This window comes from Paroedura picta, chromosome 15 (genome assembly GCF_049243985.1).
Source record: "Paroedura picta isolate Pp20150507F chromosome 15, Ppicta_v3.0, whole genome shotgun sequence".
Taxonomy (NCBI): Eukaryota; Metazoa; Chordata; class Lepidosauria; order Squamata; family Gekkonidae; genus Paroedura; species Paroedura picta.
The window spans coordinates 22420845-22447299 of NC_135383.1; the positions used below are offsets into that span (position 1 = coordinate 22420845).

General features: G+C 47.5%; 1 protein-coding gene across 3 annotated transcripts in view; it reads left to right on the forward strand.

Annotated features, from left to right (window-relative positions):
• The window catches only part of USP32 (ubiquitin specific peptidase 32), a 192673-nt gene that overhangs the window by 32843 nt on the left and 133375 nt on the right, over positions 1-26455 (forward strand). For all 3 annotated transcript variants that reach the window (XM_077311223.1, XM_077311225.1, XM_077311224.1), the window contains exon 2: positions 22867-22994. In XM_077311223.1, the coding sequence (XP_077167338.1) occupies positions 22867-22994 (128 nt within the window). The remainder of the gene's footprint in view (positions 1-22866; positions 22995-26455) is intronic.

Below are 26455 nucleotides of genomic sequence, written 5' to 3' on the forward strand. Positions count from 1 at the left end.
TTTGAAAGCAGAGGCTGGATAGTCATCTGATAGAAATGCTGCTTTTATGGACTTGGGCAGATTTGGAGTTGGCAGGCAGGAAGGGCTGTGCCAGCGTTTGTCTCTTGTGGTCCGTTCTTGCATACCCAGGGAATTGCTGATCGCCACTATGGAATAGTAGGTGAATTTAACCAGGCTGGATTTTGGAGATTTTTGGTGGTGGTTGTGGTGAATCACTTGGGCATGAAACTGGGGTCGCTTTGGGTGGGCAGGTTATTGTGAATTCCTGCACTGTTCAGGGGGTTGGGCAGATGACTCTGGAGGTCCCTTCCAACTACTTGATTCTATGATTCAAAGTCATAAGGTTGTATCTCTAGTTAGCAGTGTACGGAGTCCACAAAAACCCAGTTTTAGGAGGGTAGCCATCTTGGTATGCAGTAGAAAAGATAGATTTGAGTCCATTAGCACCTTAGAGACCAGCAAGATTTTGTCCATATAAGGTACTTATATCTGATGAAAGCAGCTTTGACTCTTTAAAGCCTGTGCCATGGAAATGTTGGTCTCTCAGATGCTTCTGGACTAGACTGTAGCTGCACAGAAACTCAGATAGCCTTCTTGCATTTCACACTCCACACTGTGAGATTTCTGCCTTGTTAGTAGGTGCAAGTAAATCAGCAAAGAACCGATGAGTCCTCACAAAGAAATCCACAACAAAGCAAAGGAAACCAGGAAAGCAAAGTCAAGGAAATAAATTCTTATGCACTCAATAAGTCTCTCAAAAGTTTATTTCAATGTGTAGAGTCACCAGAATAGGGTCCTCGATATTCAAACCCGTTTTCCCAATATTTCTTCAGTGACTACTCCTCTATATATGTTCTCAGTTTGAAGGAGACTTAAGAAGGTTTAATATAGAACAGATTATAAAGTATCCTATAGGCTCCAATGTTATGTGGTTATACTTAAGAGGTCAGGAGAAGAACAGACATTGATGTGGCTATCGTGTGACTGCAAATGTAGAGAAGCACAGCAAATGAAGAACCTCAGCTTTAATGTCAAGTGAGACTACGTTTCTATTCCTTATGGCTATGATGATGGCCTTGGGAATTCCCAATAAAGTTTCAGAAGCCAAATGAATGGCTGAATAAAATGTCCAGTGATCAGATGGTGGGTATTAGACTGAATTCAAAACAGTCCAAATTTCTCTTCCCTTGCACATGCCTGCACATTGGTCTCTTTCCCCTGAACCAGAATGTTAGTTTGGAGGACAGCGACAAAGCCAAGCTTTGTAGCTTGAACTACATGACAAAACTTGATTTTTCAATAAAACTGTTTGTTTTTGCAAAGGTGAATGGGAGGAGAATGGGAGAGGGGCTAAGACTGCTAACCTGGAGCTGAAGGCCACAATGAGGATCACAGATCTTTTCCCACACTCCCATAAGAAGGACCCTGCTGGATCAAACTACTGGCCTGTCTAGTCCAGCAACCGATTTCACCTGGGGAAAAAAGGAATGCAGGCAAGATTAACAGCCATATGCTGTTGGATCATAATGTCCAGTAACAGTGGGAGCATGATGGCGAGCCTTTGTTTGCGCTAACCATAGTATACAATTACTACTACTACTACTACTACTACTACTACTACTACTACTTGGATTTATATCTCGCCACTCCTGTGAGGCTCATGGCGGGTCACAATCAGTAAAAATCTCCTAAAAACCCCTAATACAATAAAACCCATCTAAAAACCCCAACCAACCCAACCAATCCAAGAGGCTGCAGCACTACAACTCAACAGATATCTCGAGCAGGAATAAACAAATCACCGTCAAATAGCCCTGGCGGGGCTATCCAAACGTTTATTTGAGCAAATTTCAGCAAGCGAATCATGATTCAAAGTTGCATATTGGGTTTTATTTTCCAGCTGCTTGGGATGTGGCTCGTACATTAGCCCCCATTTCCGTGGCCTCGCAACTTGTGGAACTGGGATCGTACTGCTTATGAACATTAGGACATGGTATGAGTTGTGGGAACATGCTTCAAGCCATAGCCTCTGGTTCTGGCCAGTTGTCTTTCAGTTGTCTTTCTGGCCAGTTGTTCTTCATGATTAGTCTTTTCTCTCTGTACCAACTGGGTAGAACTTGGACGAGTTACAGTGCTGCAGCTTTGTAAAGGGAAAAAATATATGAAAGATTTACAAAAGGTTTACAAGGGTTGTGTTGCACCCTTGTGTAACTGCTGCGCTTGATGTCAGGGTTTTTGCTTGGTTGAACTAGTTCACTGGCTAAACAATTAAAAGATTATTACTTTGATAATAACCCTAACGTATCATCATTTGGCATCTATCACAGACATTGAAATAATACATGGATGGAAGGTCCATGCATCTGAAATGTTCAGAACCCACTAAAGTCAACGCAATACAGTTGGTATTTGAATTCTGTTATTATTTTTTTTGGGGGGGAATGCTTAATAATTCCTGGGAAGTTTCTACACCATAAAAGTTTATTTCCATAAACATTTACCATCAAAATTTATCTCTGAATCTAGCATTGCCCTGGATTTGGGAAGGTTATTGTTCTCATCCCTTCCTTGGGTGATCCCCTCCTCTTTAAATTGGTCTAGGTTATCAACTATCAATTGCATGCTGAATAAAGCAGCCATTTTTATGTGTAACTAGGACACAGGTTCCTGGGGGAGATGCTGAACCCTTGATTACAGAGAAGAGAATTCAGTCATCAGAGACTTAATTTATTCCTCGCAAGATTGAGACCATACCTGCAAAACAGTTACTCGTTCATTAACAGGATTAAGCAGCTAAGTTGCTGAGAAATTTGGGTAAAGGAAATCTTAAGTCCCTAGTTTAAAAGAAAAACCTTAAGTCCAAAATTGATGGAACGGAGAGCTGTCTCTTAATGTTCTGCCTTCAAGTGACTGTATGGAAGCCGTTTTTTTCTGTGCCTGGTGGGACTTGTTTTCCAGCAGGTCTCCTGCCTTTCTGTCCCTTGGTCTGAAGCCTGAAGAGGCTGTTTGGGAAATAGTGGGTTTTCTTTTGATTTCCCTTTAAGCCCATCCCATTTTAACTTAAGGAGATTGTTTTTACTCCTTTCACAGACTTAAATTATTTTTTTTAATCCCACCACAGAGAAGGGCAGCATAAAAATAAAAAAAAAACATATATTTAAGTCTCTGAAAGGAGCAGGAAAACTCCGTTTTGTTTAACGTAAACTGCTTTTATTTCATATTTAGGCTTCAGGGCTGTGTTCAAAAAGAGCTTTAAAAACAATGCCACAAACGATGTTGTGTATATTTCAGCCCCTTGTTGTCAAGGTCATTCTGTTGGTGCTATGTCATCTTTGGGCTGTGGTGACCATGGGCAGATCACATAGGTTTGTTGAGTGCACACAGATCTTGGGGCATCCCTATTGTCCTGGCTGTGTATTGATGTTGCCTTTGTCTAATTCCATATTGATTGGCAGGAAGACTTGCATAGGCTGCCCTTTAGTTTTTCCCTGTGAAGGCAGGAGGACATCTTGATAGGGTGATTCATGCTTTCATTTTCAGGGAGGCCAGACTAACTTTTCTTCCACTCCTTGCTTCCTTGAGTGGGAGTCACCCTGTCTCAGTTTCATTCCTGCCTCAGTAGGAAGTGCAGCTAGCAGTTGGCTATCACTCCCGTTTTCCCTCATCTGTGTAGTAGAACACAATGTACAGCTAATCACAGATGCCAGCTTATCAGGCTGGGGCAAGTCCTGGCTTGTGAGAAATAAAATGAGGTTTAATTCCTCCGATCACTTTCTCATTCTTCATCTTTTAGGGTGTTAGGCCTCTACTTGTATAAGAAGAGGGCTTTATTTCATGCTAGCACACAGAGTTTTAAAGATCTTCTGACCCTGTTGGAATATTTCAAAACTAGCCAGTAAGCCCATTGCATCCAGAAATGCAACGGGTGCTAGCGGGCCCCCGCAGAGGTGGCTGCTGCCACCCTACCCCCTGTCCTGGCGTGCGGCTGGGCTGACGGCCCTGCAGGCAGGTGATGTGGCATGCGGCGGTCGAGGCGGTCCTAGTGCTGCCGGCTGGGGCGACAGCAGTGCAGCCAGTTGGGCTGGGGCGCGGCAGCTGAGCCGGTAGCCCTCCTGGCGGCTGGGCTGACGGGGCTGCAGCCAGCCGGGCGAGCACAGTCTCTGGTGGCTGCGTTGACTTGCAGCTCAGGCAGGGCACCGCGGGAGTGCCCTCCTCGGCCAGGCAGCATCTGGCCATGAAGCCGGCTCAGCACCTCGCAGCCAGCTTATGGAGGCGGGTGCTCTGGGGGCTGGCCCATGCAGGCGGAAGTGCAGGCCAGACATGCAGATGTGTCCCGGGCAATGCTCCGCCTAAAGCGGTTTTCTGCAAATATTAGAGCCAGCAAACGGTTAGGATAAGTCCCTGCCCCCACCTTTGTATCTTTCTCTTCTGTGTATTTCTTGCGTTCTAAATGACAGGGGACCCATGAATTGTGTGGCCTTTGGTGAAAGCCGGAATTTATGGTGACTCCCAACAGCCAACCTCATTGAGCCTCTGGGAGTGGCAGATTCTTGTTCCCTATCTTGCCCTGAGCCTTGGCGGCAGGCTTGGTAGATGGGCATGGCGCTCACGTTGGCCTTTGTGCTCAAGCCTAGGAGTGTAGGGAGAGGTTTTGTGTTGTGCTGTGAACTCAATGTTGAAGTCCTGTCATTTCTCATTTTTTGAGGGCTACCAGTGAGCTTACCAGGCTAAGCAATATGCGCATCTGTGGCACTCTACAGCATGAAAGAGCCTCTTGTGGCGCAGGGTGGTAAGGCAGCAGACATGCAGTCTGAAGCTCTGCCCAGGAGGCTGGGAGTTCAATCCCAGCAGCCGGCTCAAGGTTGACTCAGCCTTCCTGCGAGCCAGATTGGTGTAGTGGTTAGGAGTGCGGACTTCTAATCTGGCATGCCGGGTTCGATTCTGCACTCCCCACATGCAGCCAGCTGGGTGACCTTGGGCTTGCCACGGCACTGATAAAACTGTTCTGACCAAGCAGGAATATCAGGGCTCTCTCAGCCTCACCCACCCCACAGGGTATCTGTTGTGGGGAGAAGAATGAGAAGGCGACTGTAAGCCGCTTTGAGCCTCCTTCGGGTAGGGAAAAGCGGCATATAAGAACCAACTCTTCTTCATCTTCCATCCTTCCGAAGTCGGTAAAATGAGTACCCAGCTTGCTGGGGGGTAAATGGTAATGACTGGGGAAGGCACTGGCAAACCACCCCGTATTGAGTCTGCCATGAAAACGCTAGAGGGCATCACCCCAAGGGTCAGACATGACCCGGTGCTTGCACAGGGGATACCTTTACCTTTACAGCATGAAAGTGTTAGATTAATATATCTTCACACCTGAAGGACTATGAGCCACTTGCCCAGCTGGTGCTCGCTCTCTGAGCCAAAGATGTCACTCCTTCTGGGGCTCTGCCCCACATTGGCCCACATTGGAATACCATTGAACAGGGTAGCATTTGGTAACTCAAGTTGGGGGCCTGTTTAGAAAACTGATTCTACTAGTGCACAGTAGTTAGTCTAGTGTGGGATGTTGGCCAGGAAAGACCCAATTTCACATCCAGTCTTGCTCCAAGGCAAGTCACTTGGGATTCTGCCTAACTTCTCACAGGTAAGTCGTAATTTCATGGGGGAGTGTGTGGACTGCCCTCTCATCTTTGCAGATTTAGAAAGGGTGAGAAAGGACTAGATTTTGGGTGGAAAACATAGTGTGGGTGATGTGGCTGTGCTGGGAGCACAGAACATGACCAAAAAGGGACAGTGTGGAAGACTGTTTAAAGTGTTAGATTGGTATCTAGGTGACCCAGGTTCAAGCCTGGAGTTGCCCATTTTAAAATAAATCTGCTATGAAACTTGATGGCTGATGTCACCCTGTCAGCCTAATCTACCTTACAGGGTTGTTGTGAAGATAAAATGAAGAAAGAAAGGCTGTCCTGACCTTTTTGGAGGAATGGTGGGGAAAAATTACACTAAACAAATGAAATAAATGTCAAAGGAACAATGGCAACAGTGCCAGTCAGTGCTCTGCGTAACACAGCAGCGGAAGAAGAAGAAGAAGAAGGAGAAAAAGGAGAAGAAGGAGAAGAAGGAGAAGAAGGAGAAGAAGAAGAAAGTTTGTTCTTATATGGCACTCTACTCTACCCGAAGGAGTCTCAAAGTGGCTTACAATCTCCTTCCCATTCTTCTCCCAACAACAGACACCCTGTGGGGTGAGGCTGAGAGAGCCCTGATATTACTGCTCGGTCAGAACAGTTTTCTCAGTGCTGTGGGGAGCCCAAGGTCACCCAGCTGGCTGCATGTGGGGGAGCGCAGATTCACACCAGATGAGAAGTCTGCACTCCTAACCACTACACCAAGCTGGGCACTCTTCTATCTTGAATTGACTGCTTCTCCACTCTCCTCATTTCGCCGCATTTTGTGTCATGAGTGAACCAAGGCAATTTTGTAAGAACCCATCTGTTGTATAAGAACCCAGGATTTTGTGTATATGTGTTGTACTGCAGGCTAACTGTACAGAGACAATATTTTGGCTGCCACCTGCGTAGTGATAGCACCTTGGTTATCAACTTGCTGGTTTAGTTGCTGTTTCTCCCTAATGACAGAGTGGACATAATGTTCTGTGGCAGCTCACATGTCTGGTAAGTTCTGTCCAAGGTGATATTGCAGGATGCTCCTGGCCCTGTTTGGTCTGTGGTTACTGCACATTGTACGAATTGTGTAAGGGTTATCGCATCACAAGCAGGAGACCCATGTTCAAGTCCCTCCTCAAGGTCCACCATGGGGTTCTTTAGGTCAGGGGTAGTCAACCTGTGGTCCTCCAGATGTCCATGGACTACAATTCCCATGAGCCCCTGCCAGCAAATGCTGGCAGGGGCTCATGGGAATTGTAGTCCATGGACATCTGGAGGACCACAGGTTGACTACCCCTGCTTTAGGTAACCTTGTTCTCTCTCAACCTCAACTACTTTACAGGAATGTGACGATATATTGGAGGAGAGGGCCATAATTGATCTTCTGAGCTTTTAAAAGGGCGAGATAAAAATGGGATATGAATAGAGTGTAGCTTTTGGGGGGGAGGGGGGATTCTTTGCCAGTAGGGAAGAGGATTCCTTGACCCCTCCTTTCATGGTTTACCCGTCCCTAGCTTTGGTATTGTATTTTAACAAGGCCTTAAAATTTCTGCCCTTTCTTGCGAGATGGTTGGCTTAGCATTTTAGTGCCTCCGGAGGAGAAGAGGGCAGAGCATTGGAAGTGCTCCTGTGAAATGGCAGCTGGGGTTGTGAACCTGCGGCTGTGGCATGTGAAAAATGTGACCTTTACTTCGGTGCGCCTGTGAGAAGGGTGACAATTTTCAGTGCCTCATAAGAGAAGCTTTTATTGTTTGCCTCGCTACAGCTAATGTGTGTACAATTTTCTTTTATAGCAAATGAATCTTCCAGTGCCTGCTGCTCATTGTTTGACTTTGGCAAACAGGGCTGCAATTATACAGCTTGGCTTTATTTGCCATGCTTGGGGTGCCTAACATTTGTTTGGCTTTTTTTCTCCAGCCGTTGGAAATTTGCTTCCAAATGAACTGAACTCAGGATGGGTTTTGGGTGGTTCCCCCCCCCCTCCCCAAGCCTTTGTTATTAAACTTATTACGATTGGATTGATTGCAGCATTGTGATTGGTTTTTATTGATTAGCGCTTTGGACAAAAGAACAAGGTTTAAGTGGGCAAATGAGAAATAGATGCAATTCAGTAAGAAGTGCAGAGTTCTACATCTAGTCACCAAAATGAGAAGCATGCATTTTGGATGGGAGATACGCTTCTGGGTAGCCGTGTGTGTGAACGAGATCTTGGGGTGCTTGTGGACTGTAAGCTAAATATGAGCGTGATGCTGCATTAAAGAAGGCAAATGCAGTCTTGGGCTGTATCGACAGAGGCATCACATCAAAATTGCAAGATGTCAAAGTATACGGCATTGGTCAGATTCCAAATGGAGTCCTGTGTGCAGTTCTGGAGGCCTCACTTCCAAAAGGACGTGGACAAAATTGAGAGGGTTCAGAGGAGAGTGATGAGAATGATCTGGGGCCTGGGGACCAAGCCTGGTGAGGAAAGGCTGAGGGACTTGGGAACGTTCAGCCTCAAGAAGAGGAGATTGAGAGGAGACTCTCTTGAAGTATTTGAAAGGTTGTCACTTGAAGGAGGGCAGAGGGTGGTTCCTGTTGGCAGCAGTAATGAGGTCAAACTATGTGTAGAACGATACTGGCTAAATATCAGGACAAAAATTCACAGTCAGGGGCCATGGAATGGGCTGCCTAAGGAGGTGGGGAGCTTCCCCCACTGGCAGTCTTCAAGCAGCAGCTGATACTTCTCCTGGATGCTTGAGGCAGTTCCTGCACTGAGCAGGGGGTGGGACTAGATGGCCTATATGGCCCCTTCCCACTCTAGGATTCTATAGTTCAGCCATAGAATGGGCTGCTTAAGGAGGTGGGGAGCTCCCCCTCACTGGTGGTCTTCAAGCAGTGGCTGGACAGATCCATATCCTGGATGCTTGAGGCTGATCCTGCGTTGAGCAGGGGGTTGGACTAGATGACCTGGTTGGCCCCTTCCCACTTTGAGAGTCTACTTCAGCCGTGGAAAGGGCTGCCTAAGGAGGTGGTGATCTCCCCCCCACTGGCGGTCTCTTGCATTGTATGGCCCCTTCCACCTCTAAGTCAAGTGGCACCTTTAAGACCAGGTGTGCAAGCATGTGAAAGCTCACACCTTGAATAAAACTTTGTTGGTCTTAAAGGTGCCACTGAACTCAAACTTTGCTCTGCTGCTTCAGACCAACATAGCGACGCACCCAAATCTATCTGCTTTGGACAAAGTTGCACGTTGCCTCATATATATTTTTAAAACAGGTATGTGGGCCGGAGGGGAAGGTACGCCAGGGGCCATGCCCTGCTTTCTGTGTGCCATTCACTTGCAACTCCTCGCCGGGGAGCCAGTTTAAAAGTGTGGTCTTTGCTAGTCTCTGGGGGGCAGCTTGGGTGGCCCAAGGAAACTAAAGACATGCAGGATTGGAGATGGAGGTCTTTTTGTCTCAGGAAAACTTCATATCAAACTTTGTATTAAGTAGATGCAGGGGTAGTCAACCTGTGGTCCTCCAGATGTCCATGGACTACAATTCCCAGGAGCCCCTGCCAGCAAATGCTGGCAGGGGCTCCTGGGAATTGTAGTCCATGGACATCTGGAGGACCACAGATTGACTACCCCTGAAGTAGAGGTTTATACGCTTAGTAGGATTATCTGTTTTTGCAAGCCACATTCATTGTGTCAACTTTTGATGGATCCCAACGGAGTAGATGATTGGGTTGCTATATTTCCCAGTGGACGTTTCAGGTGAGCTCATGGAATCCCACTTGTACCTGGTTAAGCCTATGAAGGGGAGAGCTTCAGTGTTCCCTAGACCAGTGGTTCTCAACCTTCCTTATGTCTCGACCCTTTAATCCAGTTCCTCATGTTGTGGTGACCCTCAACCATAAAATGATGCAAGTGTCCTTTTACAGAAATTAAACCGAAACTGACCAATGGTGGAAAGATCCATTGTTCAGGATTGGATATAAACTGTTCTTTTTTTCCGGCTGTTTCTCCGTTCAGTTCTGCCTCTTGTCCTGCCAAGCTGCGCCACAACCTGGAGCGCCTGGTGGGAGAGTGCGCTGCCCTGGAGGCACTGCTGGAGCAGCTGGTGGCTGAGCACTTGCGCCTGCAGGAGAAGCAGCAACAGTGGCAGCGCCTCCCCGGCCAAGCTGCTTGCTGTGCCATGACCCCTGTGAAAGGGTCATTCGACCCCCAAAGGGGTCCCAACCCCCAGGTGGAGAACCACTGCCCTAGAGAGTATTAGGGAAGTGGTGTAGCCCAGAGTCTCATCTAAACTGCTTTGCAAATCAGCAAAACACATGAAAGGAGGTGGGAGGGCTTGTATTAATGGAAGATGCCTCCCATCTTGTGGCAAGTTGTGTTGCCTTGCCAAAGTTGATTTTATTTATTTAAGGCAGGGGTAGTCAAACTGTGGCCCTCCAGATGTCCATGGACTACAATTGTAGTCCATGGACATCTGGAGGGCCGCAGTTTGACTACCCCTGATTTAAGGGTTTGAAACATTTTTAGACCTCCCTTTTACTGGTCTAGGGCCCCCAAGGCAGCAAACAATGAAAAAAACATTAAAACAAGCCTTTAAAATATGGTGCAAAAGCAGCTAAAACTGGCAATTAAACAGACCACTATGTACTATTAAAACACAGACGCAGGAAGAGTTGTCCATTTCTCTGTAGAATCTTTGTCTGGTATGCCCACGGATGGGATAATTGCAGCTTGCCCTGCTAGAAGCCGAAGTTCAGGCAACTGCATTGGTCATACATGTGCAATCAGACCAAGGCATGTCTTAAGTGCCGTATATACTCACATATTAGCCGACCTGCATATAAGCCGAGGCAACCAATTTTACCACAAAATCTGTGCAAACTTATCGACTTGCATAGAAGCCGAGGGTGGGAAATGCTCCATCCTCACAGATTCTCCCATCTAGCCTCCCCCCCCCTTCCCACAAATACAGAAAAGTCAAGAGGATGAATAGCTGCTGGTTTTGTACCCCACTTTTCACCCACAGAAACCGAAAGAATAGTTTGGAAAAAGTGAAGGCAAAAGGAAAAAAAAGACCAGAGTCCCTCAGTCAAACCTTCGATGTCCTACAAGCTGCCAGGGCAACGATTGGCTGGCTGGAGCAGGCTTTTATTTCAATTACCGTATATACCCGCGTATAAGCCGAGGAGGGCTTTTCAGTGTGAAAAAAGGTGGTGAAAAACTAAGCTCATACGCGAGTATATACGGTAATTACTTAATCTGAGACAGCAAACAATTTGCAGAAGTTGCTGATTAGGTTGGGTTGGGAGGTTGGATGGGCAAAGTTGTCTGCTTGTGGCTCAGATTATCTCTGACCAAGCTGCTTCTAAGCTGGGTCCTACCAAGCCACATAGTCCGTTCCTCAGCGGCTTGGCTAGGGTGGCTGTACCATTATATAATGCCCTCAAGTAACACTCATATGGTACCTTCCAGCTGGCTTTTGCAAAATCTAGCAGAACGGGAGAGGTGACCAGATTGGCAACTGCAATGCTTTTTAATAGATTCTGGCACCTACAATGCTTGGCTTAGTCTTTTGGGGTTTTTTTAAGGCAATAGAGTGTTTAACGTTTTTATTCTTGTGGCTAGCCACCTTGAGGGGCTCAGGATAGGTCATAAATAGTCTGGCTCCCCCCCTCCAATTGACAGAGTAATGTGTTTGCAGAATAAGAAGTGGAATCAGAAGAATCTGTGCTGCTGCTTAATTAATTAATCTGTATTTATTTACCTTATTTATATCCTGCCTTTCTCCCTAGTGGGGACCCCAAGAGGCTTATGTTGTTTCCCTCCTCCATTTTATCATCACAACAACCTTATAAGGTAGGCAAAGCCACGGCCGTCGGCTCTCCCCCACCCCCGGAGGCGGTCCCTGACCACAGAAAGGTCGGGGACCGCTGATCTAGAGGAACTGGTTGGCCCCTGTGTGAGACAGGATGCTGGACTAGATGGACCCTCCCCGGTCTGCTCCAGCACGGCTTTTCTGATGACGGATTTGGGGATTGGGCAGGAAAAACTTCTGCCTGATACCCTGGAGATCCTTTGTGGGGATTGAGATGGGACAGTGGTCTGGTGTGACATCTGGAATGGGCACATGCTCCTATAATGGCCAGATGGCTTTATCACCCATCTGCACTTGCAGGACTGTGAGGAGAATGGCAACCGGGAACATCGGTTTCAAATCATAATATGAAAATGTTTTGTGTGGTAATGTGCTTTGTAGACTCAGACTTAAATCAATATCATTTTTGAGTATGTAAACACAAAAGCAGCGTATCTATTAAAATACTGTCTGTGAAGAAAATTATGCCAGAAGGGGTTGGATGCAAATCAAGTGGTTTTCTGTCTTTCCAGCCTCTATGAATATAAATCAGCGTTCAGCTTCCGAAATGGTGAAGTTACAAATATCACCCGGTGTTTTCCCCTCTTAAAGCAAGAGGCATCTTCCACTGCCCAGGGTCTTGGAAGCTATACTTAATCTTGCCAGGCTCTTTTACCTGAAGATGCTGGGGACTGAATGTGAGATCCTTCTACACAAGAAACTCAGATTCTGCCGTTGAGCTGCGGTCTGTTGTGAATAGGAATGTAGTATCTTCATTCTGTATTCCAGAGGTTCTCAACCTGGGGGTTGGGACTGCTTTGGGGGTTTCACAGGGGTTGCGGCAGGGCAAGCAGCTTGGCCAGGGGGGGGGGTCACCATCCACACAACAGCCTTGCAGGGTAGATCGAGATAGAGCGTTCGTCTGTCTGGAGCAGTGGAAAAGAGCGAGATCGGCATAGTGGGACAAGAGGAAGAACGGAACTGAGAAACCCCAGAAAAAAACCTAATGTATCTACAATCCTGAACCATGGATCTTCACGCCTTTGGTCAGTTTTTGTTTAGTTTCTCTGAAAAAACATGCAGAATTTTATGGTTGGGGGTCACCACAACATGAGGAACTGTATTAAAGGGTCGCAGCATTATTCCCAGTCAGCTGCAGGGGGTTGGCTCAGCTTCTCCGTTTCCTGATTCTGCATCCCAGAAGCTTGTGGTTGAGAATGAATCCTCCTCTGCCGAACTGAGGCCCTTCCCCTAAGAATTTGGGAAATGGATGGGGAAAAATAGTTTGTGACCCCCCCCCGACCATTTCTATTATGTAAATTTGCACATTTGAAATGTTTTATGTAACACAATTTCCTTGCGCTGCAGAAAGTTTATTTGCCAGTGAACTGTTTTTAGCGAAAGTGAGACGAATGCCCACATTCAGCATCTGCGTTTGTGCGGAATTTAAAGCTGTTAAGGTCTGGTATTGTTTGCCTTGTCAAAAGCAGCACATTAAAGATTTGCTGTGAAGGAATATTTAGGAGACTTACTGCAGCCGGACAAAAAGGTTGTTTGAACCCCTGGCCTTGTCTTCACGGGACTATAATCCAGGGTGTTTGTGGGCTCCAAGGACTTCAGGCTAACGGGCATATCTTCACTGCTCCTTGCATTCGTGCCCTGCTCTTTCCCCGAGGAATTCAGAATGACATTTGCGCGGGTGGTTCCATCTTATCCCTGCAACAGTCCTGCGAAATGAGCGAGTGTGCACATCTCACACGCCTCCCACTCCACCACACAGGCTCTCAAAATATTTCGCTCTTCTTTCAAAAAGCTCGCAGCAGCGTCTGTGAGCCTTACACTCTGCGGGTTCTAATTTACTGGTCGTTCCCAGCCCTAGGGAGGCTCGCCTGGCCTCAACCAGGGCCAGGGCTTTTCGGTCCTGGCCCCGAACTGGTGGAATGAGCTCCCGGAGGAGCTGCGGGCCCTGCAGGAGCTTTCAGCTTTCCGTAGGGCCTGCAAGACGGAGCTCTTCCGCCAGGTCTATGGTTGAGGCCGGCACGCTAAGGAAGATCAGGGGCCCCCCATCGGAGTGGCGGTAGCAAAGTCAATCAGCACCCTCTTGTACCTTCCCCTCTAGGTGAAGAAGATTTGGGGTTTTATGTCCAGGAGGAGTTTTTTCGCTGCAGGATCTTGGTTTTATAGGGTTGTTTGTATTGTATGTATTTTGGTTTTTATATTGGTTTTAATGGATTGTACTGGGGTTTTTATCTGCGTGTTGTAACCCACCTCGAGGCTTGGAGGGGGGTGAGGCGGGTAAATAATAATAATAATAATAATAATAATAATAATAATAATAATAATAATAATAATAATACATGTGGTCTCTCACCCAAGGATTGATCCAGATCCTTAACCCCCTCTACTTTTGCAATGCTACAGCATGACCGTTTACGCACGGGTAACTTCACTGCCCCACCTCCCGTGCAGGAGCACAAATCAGGAGCGGATGCAGTGCACAAGGCCAAATGCTCCCCCATGTGGGTTCAGGAAGAGGTGGGGCAACCCGCCACGGCTAAAACTCCAGCCTGCAGCCCGGCATGAAACCTCCAGTGCATAAACGGTCCATGAGGTGCTGAAAAACTAGGGTAATTACTTAATCTGAGACAGCAAACAATTTGCAGAAGTTGCTGATTAGGTTGGGGGTGGGGGGGTGGATGCTGAAGGAGGGTTGGGGCTTTTTATTGCATCTCAGCAATTAAGCAGCATTCAGTAGAAGCAGATGCAAAAGCCAAGTGGAATACCCACCCTTATGCCTGTTGAATTGGTATTGGAAGGAGGGGTGCTTTCTACTGTGTCATTGCTAAGATCTGTGGATTCCAGGGGGTGCTGATGCCAAAACAAAGTCAAACTCATGTTCCCGACTGCCACGCAAGACCCTTCTGAATTGCATTGGTAGCTTCTCCAGTGGTGAATGCAGGAATGAGGGCTTCATTTACATTCATAGAATCATAGAATTGGAAGGGGCCATACAGGCCATCTAGTCCAACCCCCTGCTGATCCTGCGTTGAGCAGGGGGTTGGACTAGATGGCCTGTATGGCCCCTTCCAGTTCTATGATTCTATGATTCTATGAATGTAAATGAAGCCCTCAGCTTTTTGTGGGGGGTGAAGAAAGGGAGAAAGTCTGTGAAGGTATAAACTGCCCAGCTCCTGAGAAGACAAGGGGGTTAGATCAGGATTTCGCAATCAGGATTTCATGAAACCCTGGGGGGGGGGGGAGGTTGACGGCCCTGGAAGGGTTTCCTGAAAGGGTGGGAGTTAATTAATTTTTTATGTATGGCCAACCATAATCTGCTCAATTACGCCACTTCAGGAGCGTCTCAAAGCCTGAAGAATGTTAGAGGGTTTCTCAATGACTAAAAAGATGCAAAACGGATCTCTTCGACCAGGTCTGTGGTTGAGACCGGCGCGGCAAGGAAGATCTGTATGGTGCCCCTTTCAGTATAGAGCAGGGGTAGTCAAACTGCGGCCCACCAGATGTCCATGGACTACAATTCCCAGGAGCCCCTGCCAGCGTTTGCTGGCAGGGGCTCCTGGGAATTGTAGTCCATGGACATCTGGAGGGCCGCAGTTTGACTACCCCTGGTATAGAGCAATGTGTATGACGGCTTCGGGTTCCGTTTGCCCCCCTTTTCCCTCCTCCCTTTATGAGATTGCTAGTGGGGGGATTGGTTTGATTGTTTGAATTGGTTTGTTTTTCTGCTGTATCTTATCTTTTCTTGATTTGTGATTATGGATCTCTGTGTTTTAAGTCTGGGGTTTTAAGGGGAGTTTTATTGGAGATTTTATTCAGACTATTGTAACCCTGAGCTGTGGACATGCCTACCTGGGCCCCCTCCCCTTCCCACCCCCTACAGGCCCATCATTGGCTATTTTGGGACGGGTGGGTGGGTTGACATAACCACATATGGTCCTATCATGATAAATGTGTAACAAATTTAAAAAATATATATTTAAAATTAGCTCCCACCCATTCAGGAAACCCTTCCAGGGCTATCAAGAAACCCCAAGGTTTCACAAAACCCTGGTTGAGAAAGCCCGGTGTGAGAGAACACAAATGGAGACCTCGTAGTCATTTTGTCCCAGTCAGAAGGAGGGAGGGGTGTTGTCATGGATGCTTGTAAAGGGTGCAGAGATACAGTGCATGTTGATTGATTACAGCTTGATTACAGCTGAGGGGGAAATGCTTATGGGCCAAAAAGAAGGAGGGGGGTCCTGGGTTCTCTCTGGCCAGGGCCCTGCAAAACCCGGAATACGCCCCCCCCCCATTCCCACTCCCTCCCAAAATGTTCAATGACAGGGGGTTGGACTGGATGACCCATGAGATCCCTTCCAACTCTAGTATTCTATGATTAGATGATTCTATTCTATGAGAGAGGAAAAGAGTGTTCCTCCCCCCCCCCCTTTCACTGGAGAGCCAGCATTTGGCTTGTGGGTGGCCAGGCCGTGTGACAAGCAGCTGTCCGGATTGCTAATCCGCCTGGAGCCGTCACTAGGAGCTTGCAGGCCCAGCCTTTTTTCCTTTCTTTTTCAAAAGCTGGATTTGTTCATAGTTGGGGTCTTGTGATTCCGTTGTGCCTGTGAACTAGCCCTGTAGAACTGAAGGCTTTACAGGGTTGAAATTGCCGTCCAGGAAGACTGCAGTCATGCGTATAGGTGAATGTAGCCTCATGTGTAGCTGACTATCTTGAGTTAATCGCAATTTTTGGCTAGCTCTAATTCAGATGACTTGATAACCATCTTTGAGCATTTAAAAGGCTGCCATGTAGAGGATGGAACAGAGTTGTTCTCTCTCGCCCTGGAGGGACGGACCGGAGCCAATGGGATGAAATTAATTCAAAAGAAATTCCGTCTCAACATCCGGAATAAGTTCCTGACAGTTAGAGTGGTTTCTCAGTGGAACAGGCTTCCTCGGGAGGTGGTGGGCTCTTGATCTTTGGAGATTTTTAAACAGAGGCTGGATCTGACGGAGAGGCTGATTCTGTGAAGGTTCAAGGGGGTGGCAGGTTACAGTGGATGAGCAATTGGGATGTGAGTGTCCTGCATAGTGCAGAGGGTTGGATTAGATGGCCCATGAGGTCCCTTGCACCAGGATGTCACCACAGAATTTATTTAGTAAGGTGGAAGTCCCTGCAGCCCAGAGATTTGAGTGTTCAATACACAGTTTACATATGCTCTCCAAAGGTGGATCACCGAAGGGGGACAAGTCTCCAAATCAGCAAACCAAGGAAAGTTTTTTTCTAAAGGGGTTACCCAGGTTTAGAGAAACAAAACAAAGCCACCAGCTAGAGAAAATGGCCACGTGACCAGAAATTGCAGAGGAGATGAAGACTCACGTGTCGATTTGCAGTGGTGCAATTTTTGGCCGCAGGCTTGCAGCTCTTTCTCGGTTTCTCTTCGTTTTGGGTCCATTCGTTCTTCCGTTGCCCAAAGACTTGGCCGTGTGAGGATATCATCATCATGTTATCTAATCTGAAAAACGCTGAGCTCCCCCCACCCTTGTAGAATTCAGTTCGGGGTTTTGTTTGAGAACTGGTTTCCTACAAGCCCCCCTCTTCCCCCAGCCGTTCTTCTTGATGGATCAGTTCATAAAGCACTCAGAATGCTGCAGGTTGAGACAGGGAGCTGGATTGGCTGCCGTCGTATTAATAATTGAGGCAGATGCATCTTAACTAGAAGTGGCCGTTGGATTGATGAGGGATCGGAAAGTGGCTCTCCGGGTGCAGGGAAAACAATTAAATTGTCGAGCACAAGAGCTCTTGTTCAAGAAGCAATTGGTGGACAAAGGACAGAAGAAGCATATCTCAAGAGGAGAGAGAGAGAGCCTGAATCCCATGCATATATAATCAGGGGTAGTCAAACTGTGGCCCTCCAGATGCCCATGGACTACAATTCCCATGAGCCCCTGCCAGCATTCGCTGGCAGGGGCTCATGGGAATTGTAGTCCATGGACATCTGGAGGGCCGCAGTTTGACTACCCCTGATATATATCGTTAGGGTGTACAATATATTCCCCATCCTCTACTTGTGGAAATGGTGGAGGAGATATACTGGTTCTGTCCCTTGTGATTTTTAACATACGTTGAGCTCAGTCTGGGCTGGGGGGGCGGGGTCAGGAACATGGACTGTGGTCAGTGCCTTGCTCTTTCTTGCCTATACTGAGGGCTGCAGCCTACGAACAAGAGCTGCGTGGGTGGTGCGCAGGTACTTCAGCTTTAAAATATATTGGGCCTCCGTATGATCAGCCGCATGAGCATGGGGAAGACAGGCGTTGTGAGGCAACAACATGGACACAACGTCACCATCATACTTCATAAAAAACGATGGGTCTGTCCGATGATGTGCGGAATGTCCGAAAGCCTCCAGGACGTTCGGCATGCTGCCTTGTCAGGTGCAGAGAGAAGCCTGTGACCGCCAAAGGCTGAGAACCACTGGTCTAGGCTACTGCAGTAGTCTGAGGAAGAGTGCTTGCACTCGAAAGCTCACGCCTTGAGTAAATCTTTGTTGATCTTAAAGGTGCCCCTGGACTCTGATTTCGTTTTGTTGTGCAATAGCTCCTGATTGCAAAACCAGGTCTCTCCATAGAGTGCAGTTTTGGTCTTGGAGGAGACATTCAGAGACTGCTGTATATTGTATACAGCACTGGTCCGACCACACCTGGAGTACTGTGTGCAGTTCTGGAGGCCTCACTTCAAGAAGGACGCAGATAAAATTGAAAGGGTACAGAGGAGAGCGACGAAGATGATCTGGGGCCAAGGGACCAAGCCCTATGAAGATAGGTTGAGGGACTTGGGAATGTTCAGCCTGGAGAAAAGGAGGTTGAGAGGGGACATGATAGCCCTCTTTAAGTATTTGAAAGGTTGTCACTTGGAGGAGGGCAGGATGCTGTTTCTGCTGGCTGCAGAGGAAAGGATGCGCAGTAATGGGTTTAAACTTCAAGTACAACGATATAGGCTAGATATCAGGAAAAATTTTCCACAGTCAGAGTAGTTCAGCAGTGGAATAGGCTGCCTAAGGAGGTGGTGAGCTCCCCCTCACTGGCAGTCTTCAAGCAAAGGTTGGATACACACTTTTCTTGGATGCTTTAGGATGCTTAGGGCTGATCCTGCGTTGAGCAGGGGGTTGGACTAGATGGCCTATATGGCCCCTTCCAACTCTATGATTCTATGATTCTATGATCCCGCGTTGAGCAGGGGGTTGGACTAGCTGGCCTGTATGGCCCCTTCCAACTCTAGGATTCTATGATTCTATGATTCTACTTGGCGGGGCTTCCTGTGGTCCCTGCCCTGAAGACATCTTCCTGGGTGTCTCCTTGGAATGGACGCTGCATGACCTGCACCTGCAGCCTGCTATGGGTGAAGTGTGTGAAAACAATGTTCTCCTGCTGCATCCTGTCCTTAAACCTCCAGGCAGGTGAGCAGCAGCCCCTCCAGTTCACAATCCGTCTCCAGCACTGACCTTCAGTACTGAATTAGCTGCTTGGCCCTGAGCTGTAGCGCTTTATGTGAGTGCCTTCCGGTCTCAGAGCTGAGGCTCTCAAAACAAATTAAAAATTGAAGCTTCATAAATATGGTGTGTGTGTAGGGGGGGGGGGTTGGCAGCTGGGGGTGGATAAATACATTTGGGGGTATTTATCACTGATTTTTGAACTGCTTAGTCAAAGAGGAATAGGTTCTCTTTGCCTGCCTGCCTGCCTGTCTCCCCGGGGGGATAAGGAAATGGCAGACGAGACTGCGGAGTTCATGTGTTCTGGTGTGCTCCCATGAGACAGTCTGCGACCAGAATGGAAAGATTTCAATTCCTGGGGACAAATTCTAATCTGTACAGCCAGCTCCTTCCATTTCTGCCAGCAAGGATGCTCTGAACATGAGACCTCCTGGTTGAACGGGGGTTTCATAGAATAATGAAAGCCAGTTTGGTGTAGTGGTTAGGAGTGCGAACTTCTAATCTGGCATGCCAGGTTCGATTCTGTGCTCCCCACATGCAACCAGCTGGGTGACCTTGGGCTCGCCACGGCACTGATAAAACTGTTCTGACCGGGCAGTGATATCAGGGCTCTCTCAGCCTCACCCACCCCACAGGGTGTCTGTTGTGGGGAGAGGAATGGGAAGGCGACTGTAAGCCGCTTTGAGCCTCCTTCGGGTAGGGAAAAGTGGCATATAAGAACCAACTCTTCTTCTTCTTCTTCTTCTTCTTCTTCTTCTTCTTCTTCTTCTTCTTCTTCTTCTTCTTCTTCTAATAGAATCATAGAGTTGGAGGGACCTCCTGGGTAATCTAGTCCAGGGGTAGTCAAACTGCGGCCCTCCAGATGTCCATGGACTACAATTCCCAGAAGCCCCTGCCAGCGAATGCTGGCAGGGGCTTCTGGGAATTGTAGTCCATGGACATCTGGAGGTCCGCAGTTTGACTACCCCTGATCTAGTCCAACCCCCTGCACTATGCACATCCCAATCGCTCATCCACTGTCACCAGCTACCCCCTTGAGCCTTCACAGAATCAGTAATTGTCAGGAACTTCTTCCGGAGGTTTAGGTGGAATTTCTTTTGAATTAACGTGTGTTTGTGTGTATGCGTGTGCACGTGGAGTGCGATTCCACTGCTAGCATCTGAATGTCTGCTCCCATAAAGCAAAAATATTGTGAATGGTACTCAAAAGAGGCAACTGGCTTATTTTTTTTTTTGAGGGGGGGTGTTATGCGTGTTTTGTTTGGTGGGGTGTCAGCTGTTCCATCGACTGAGGCATTATATTAGCAGTGGTGAATTGGAAGTAATTTTCTTCTTATCGTTCAGCAAAGCAAAACCTAAACGTTTGATAGTGACACAGTACGTTTTGCTCTGGCTTTGATCCCAGCTTCAGGGTCTTTCAAAGGAGGCATGCTAACATCACCTGTCCATATCCCACAGTACTGACTCCGTTCAGATAGCATGTCAAACGACATGTAGGGGTCTTTCACACGGCTGCCCTCCTTGTCAACTCCTTTATTCACAGTCACAGACCAAAAAAAAATACAAAATTAAATAACACATAAAATATGGTAGCAATAATAACAAAACCAGGTATATGGACTAAGTTAAAAAGGCACACCAAAGAAAGCTGGTACAGGCTAGTAGTGAACAGTCAACGTTAACCAATCATAGAGTGACTCAACAGCCCAGTTCTGGAGAGCCAGTTTGGTGTAGTGGTTAGGAGTGCGGACTTCTAATCTGGCATGCCGGGTTCGATTCTGCACTCCCCCACATGCAGCCAGCTGGGTGGCCTTAGGCTCGCCACAGCTCTGAGAAAGCTGTTCTGACCGAGCAAGAATATCAGGGCTCTCTCAGCCTTACCCACCTCACAGGGTGTCTGTTGTGGGGAGAGGAAAGGGAAGGTGAATGTCAGCCGCTTTGAGCCTCCTTCAGGGAGAGAAAAGCGGCATAGAAGAACCAACTCTCCTTCTCCTTCTCCTTCTCCTTCTCCTTCTCCTTCTCCTTCTCCTTCTCCTTCTCCTTCTCCTTCTCCTTCTCCGTCTCCGTCTCCGTCTCCTTCTCCGTCTCCTTCTCCTTCTCCTTCTCCTTCTCCTTCTTCTTCCTGATTCTAGCAGCTAGCCAAGCAAATCTAGCTAAAGATGTTGGTCTCTCAAGCCAGGGGGGCAGTCTGTAAGCAATGGTACTAATCCTCCTGTACGTAGGCAATTATATAATTTGCACTGAAATAAGACATGCTCAGTGGTCTCAATTTGACCCTCGTTACAGATACAAAGGCAGTCCGTGAGTGGGATTCCGTTAATATTTCCACTCAGATATGCAGGGGGGGGGCACTATAACGAAGGAGGGGAAAAGATCTTCTGTGTTTGGAATCTGCAACATTAATTAGGTATGGTATTAATGTCTTCCTAATTAAAATATCTTTCCTAAGGAGCGGATCCTGGACTTTATTGAGATCATGTTGTCGCTTTACTTCCATCTCCCTTGTCTTGACAAGATCTTTAGCCGTGTCATAGCCCATGGCCAACATCGGTTGGTGTGAGAGGCCAGAATCGCACAGCTTCCTTGTGAGTGGCATTTGCCAGGGTGCGACAAAAGGGTCCATCAGGATTAAAGACGCAAGACCCTGAGGTCGGAAAAAGACATTTTAACCAAAATATAAAGGTAGAGGTCCAAAGCCTGGACTTAGCGTTTACCAATCCCGTCTCGATCTTAACTGCTGCATTTGAAACATAGTTTAATACTTCCAAAATTGACCTCTGAAATTTAGATTGGAACTTTTTTAGTGGATCTAAATTGCCAGTGCTCCATAAGTCAATTGAGCAAGAATATCTTTAAAGATATTCACTGCGGCAGGTTTACAGCCTGTGAACTGAAAACAAATGCTTTCCGAATGCAAGTAAGAGCTCGCGGGCGAATTGGCCTGTCCTCAAAGGATTGTGTGCTCTCTTTTTCTGTACACTGTAATAATCTAACTTGACTGTACTCGAGGCTGTGGTTACATGCGATGCCTTGAGGATTCTTGTTTTTTAAAAATTGCTAGCAGACCACACCAAGCCTCCAGGTGGCTCTCCAAGGCTTTCTCTGCCCCCCCCCACTATTATTGCCCCCATATAACTTTGTATGATTGTCAGTGTCTCTATATTGGGTGCTGTATTTGCTTAACTCTGGAAGCATGCATGGGGGACATAACTGAGTCCCTGGCAGCACTGCCTGCCATGTTACTGTACAGTTGGGGAGGGGGGTGATACATCCCCCTTCCTGGTCACAAGGTGGGCTAGCCTGCTTCACTGCTGAGTGACTTTGTCTTGCCCCAGTGAAGACTAGAAATTGAGATCTTTTCAGTTCTTTGGTAGGTTGACAATTCTGGGTTTTGAATTAAGAGAAGCCACGTTGAATCAGGCCAGTGGCCCATCCAGTCCAACACTCTGTGTCATCAGGAGGTCCACAATGGGGTCAGAGTTCTGGATCATCCCAGTTTGCTCATTTTGGATAACGGTGGATCTGCCTGTGCTGTGCTGATGATGGAGCTCACAATTTGAACAAAAAAAAGTAGTGAATTTTGCCCCACCAGATTCAATATTCTGCCAAGAGTGTGTGTTTGTGTGTGTGTGTGATATTTCATAATCTGCTTAAAAATAGCAGAGAGAAGCTTCTAAGCTGACTCATAAGCTGACCCATTCTGCACACGTAAAAGGGCACACGGGGTTGTGAGAGCCGTGCTGAGAATACACAATGCTGATAGATACGTGTCGCTTCTGTTTGCGTGAGACTTTCTCTGTTTGCATGAGACAATGAGCTTCACGAAGGCACCTTTGAAAAAAAGTTTCCCTGATTTTCAGCAATGTCCTCCCTTTCTTCTTCCATGCAGTGACGGATGTAGAGCTGAAGCGGCTGAAAGATGCTTTCAAGAGGACCTGCGGACTCTCGTGCTACATGAGCCAGCAGTGCTTCATCAGGGACGTGCTTGGAGATGGAGTCCCTCCAAAGGTGGCAGAGGTAAGTACTGCTTTTCCTGAGACGGTGGGGGGGGTGGGGCTGGGCCATGTGTGCTTTCCCCTCCTTGAGACCACCCAAAACATCTGTCCTTGTGTTAAGTGCTGATTAGTCATACCAGAACAGGAGTCGCTTTTTGGTACAGGAAGATGTTCCTTCGGCAGAGACTAGGCAGGTAAGGTCCTGGGTTCCGGGTCTGTGATATAAACATCACTTATTGTCATTCTGTAACGCCGTAATGTGACCAAGAAACAGAACCCAGGTTAGATGGATGCAGATCAAAGCGTCAGGCGATGCAACAGGGTTTGTTCCTAGTGGTCAAGATTTTTATTTATTTATTTGGATTTTTATACCGCCCATTCTTTACAGCCCTGGGCGGTTTACATGGAACATTATAACTTTTATAACATTATCCAAATTTCAATAGAACATCACAACAATCTATCAAGTAACAATTCACAACACAACAATGTTGTGCTGCCCGGAGGAGGGCACAGGTTCAGTCTGGGTGTGTGTTGCTGAGCACGGCGCTTTAAATGTGGTTGCCCTTTCATTTTACGCAAAAGGGTCGGGCATTATGAGGTGAGGGCAAGGCCTCTGTTCCCACCTTGACAGTTCCCGACAGGTGGGGTAGGGCAGGTAAGGCGCCTTTGTCCTCCAGTTGTAACAGGGTGATGAGCAGGGTGATGCCTTGCAATCAGGGTGGCTTGAGTTCAGATCCCATGATGTTCACCAGGTGATCTTAAACCAGTGGGTGTGTAGTGGCAGCGGTGAGAAACACAGAGCAGGAAGGTGCCTTCGGCTCATCTAGTCCAGCCCCGTGCACAATGTCTCTCCTTCGGTCGGGGAAAATGGAGTCTGGGGCATTGTTGCCATCTGTGTTTGCTTTTTCAGCATGCCAGTTTAACACAGGGATGCCACTGGGTTGGGCACTTCGGTGTCAGAAGCGGCCGTTCGCGCCCAAAGCAGCCAGCGCCACGGCGCAGGGGGGGGGGGACGGGAGGCGCAGGCGTGCCAGTCTGTGCCTGTGTGTGAGCGCCAAGCAGCATGCTGGCGCCCATGCCTCCCCTCTCCCCCCCGCACCGGGGCACTGGCTGCTTTGTATGCCGAAGCGCCCAACGCTGGCCGCCGGTGCTCAAACTCTGGAAAGTAAGCTGTGTTAGCTGTTTGTAGGGGGGAAAAAGTTAACCCTCGCTTTGTTTACAAGCACCATTTGTCGAGCAGTCTCAGAGCATGTGCAGAGTGCTCAAAAGTTCTTGAACTCCGTAGCCAGTCTAGTTTTAGATTTTAAAAAAATGAATCCAGGTTTTGAACAGGAGGAAAATAGTGCGGCTTGGAATGGGCCCTTCTAATTGGAAGAAAAAGTACGTAATCCTTAAGTGCACCTTACTGAAAGGCAAGCTCAAAAGAGATTAAATAGTAATCCAGTGAGTTATGTCCTGACTCTAACCAGATTCTGTGGAATTTTCCTCCCCTTTGAAGAAAATGGAGCTGTGCCCCTCAGTGACAAAGAACAGACCATTTGTAGCTTCTGCCGGTCTTAAAACCTTGCTGTTCTGATTGTTGACTTTACCCCCCCCCCTAGTAAGCTTCCTGCTCTAACTTAAGATCACCCTTCATTTGTGGATTCAAGTGGGTCGCCATATTGGTCTGAAGTAGCACAACAAAGTAGAGTCCAGTAGCACCTTTAAGACCAACAAAGATTTATTCAAGGCGTGAGCTTTCGAGTGCAGGCACTCTTCTTCATTTCTGGTTTGTTGTTGTGTGTATTGTGTTGGTCTGCAGGAAGCAATCCAGCTGTGACATTTGGGCCAGGTCAAGGTTTTGGGATGACCTCTGTACCTCTGTTGTGTTCCCTGGTCAACTGGCCATATTGGTTTGGTGGCTCCAGCCAGACCTGGTTGATGTTTTGCAAACCCCCAGGAAATAGTATTTGGGGGAGGGTTTGACTAGACATTCTCTAGTTAGCCACACATGCTCTCTTAGCCTGTTTTATCTCACAGGACTATTGTGAGGATACACTGGGCAGGGGGAAGAGTAAATATGGCCCCTTAGATTCTTTAGAGGAAAGTAGAATGAATGAATGAATAATTAATTTAATTTTTATACGGCTCTTTCCTTTTGGGCAGTTTATAGCACACATAAATAAAATCACAGTCGCCATTATAAAAAAAAATTAATTCCAGTTTTTAAAACTATTCTGTTTCTGCCATAATTTGTATCTGCTTGGAGCTTAAACCTTCCTTGAAGTGCGGGAGGAGTAAAGTGCCGCTAGGATGTTTTAAGACATTTAGTGTCAGGCCTTTATTTCCCAGAATCTCCCTGAGTGTGTTCAAGGAGGCCAGTATCTTCCTATGTTCTGTGGGCCTCAGCTGTAGACCTGGCGGGACAACTCCGTCTTACAGGCCCTGCAGAATCGTTTCAGATCTCACTTGGGAAGTTGTTCCGCCAGGTTGGAAAAAGCCCTGGCTCTGGTTGAGGCCGTCTACCTTTCTTGGGCTGGAGATCTTCAGCAGGTTTTGTGAGCTGGAACGGAGGCTTCTTTGGGGGGTATCGGGGAGGAGGCAATCCTGTAGGTCAGGGGTAGTCAACCTGTGGTCCTCCAGATGTCCATGGACTACAATTCCCCTGCAAATGCTGGCAGGGGCTCATGGGAATTGTAATCCATGGACATCTGGAGGACCACAGGTCGACTACCCCTGCTGTAGCTGATCAACCTGCACTTCCCTCCTTGTAAGATAGAAGACCACCTCCCCCATTTTAATAAGTGGTTATTTTGCTAATCATTAATAGCCAATTTCTCCAGGAAGCACAGTATCACATCCCCTCCCTCCTCTCAAAATGATGTTCTTACACTGCTGAGAGAGGACGAGATTGATTTGTTCCTACAATACTTGCCGATTTCTTTTCCCCTCCTGTTTTCTTCTGCAGCTGCTTCTTCTTGAAGCTTCCGCTGTTGGTGGCTCTTGAGGGCAAGCAAAGGTTTCGCGAGCGAATGCCCTGATCATGTTAGACCTCTGTGTAGCAGAGAACCCAGCACCACGACCAGATGGAGTGTTAAATGTCAGGCAGATGTGAGGAATGTTCTCAGAAGGAGTCTTCCTTGCTTGCACATTGGCTTGATCTGTGTTTGCCATATGGCGGAGTCACGGAATATTCTTTGGGGACACGGTCCGGTTGCAGGTGAGATACGTCTGCCGACCTGCGCAGCTGTTGACGTGAGCCAGACCTCTCAAAGGGACCTGGTTGGTCAGATTCTCCTACTTAGCTGTCAGCTCCCTGGGCAGGCTGCTATTTCTCAGCGAGAAAAAGGATGCAGAGCTTTGATCCCTCTTTCGTTTTCTTTAGGGAGAAAAATCAGGTCCAAGGCTTTGCCCCAGGTTTGGTTGGGCAAAAGACTACCCAGCTGGGCAGCTACCAGTGCTTAGCTGCCCTAAGTCAAGTCAGCTCTCCCCAAAGAGGCG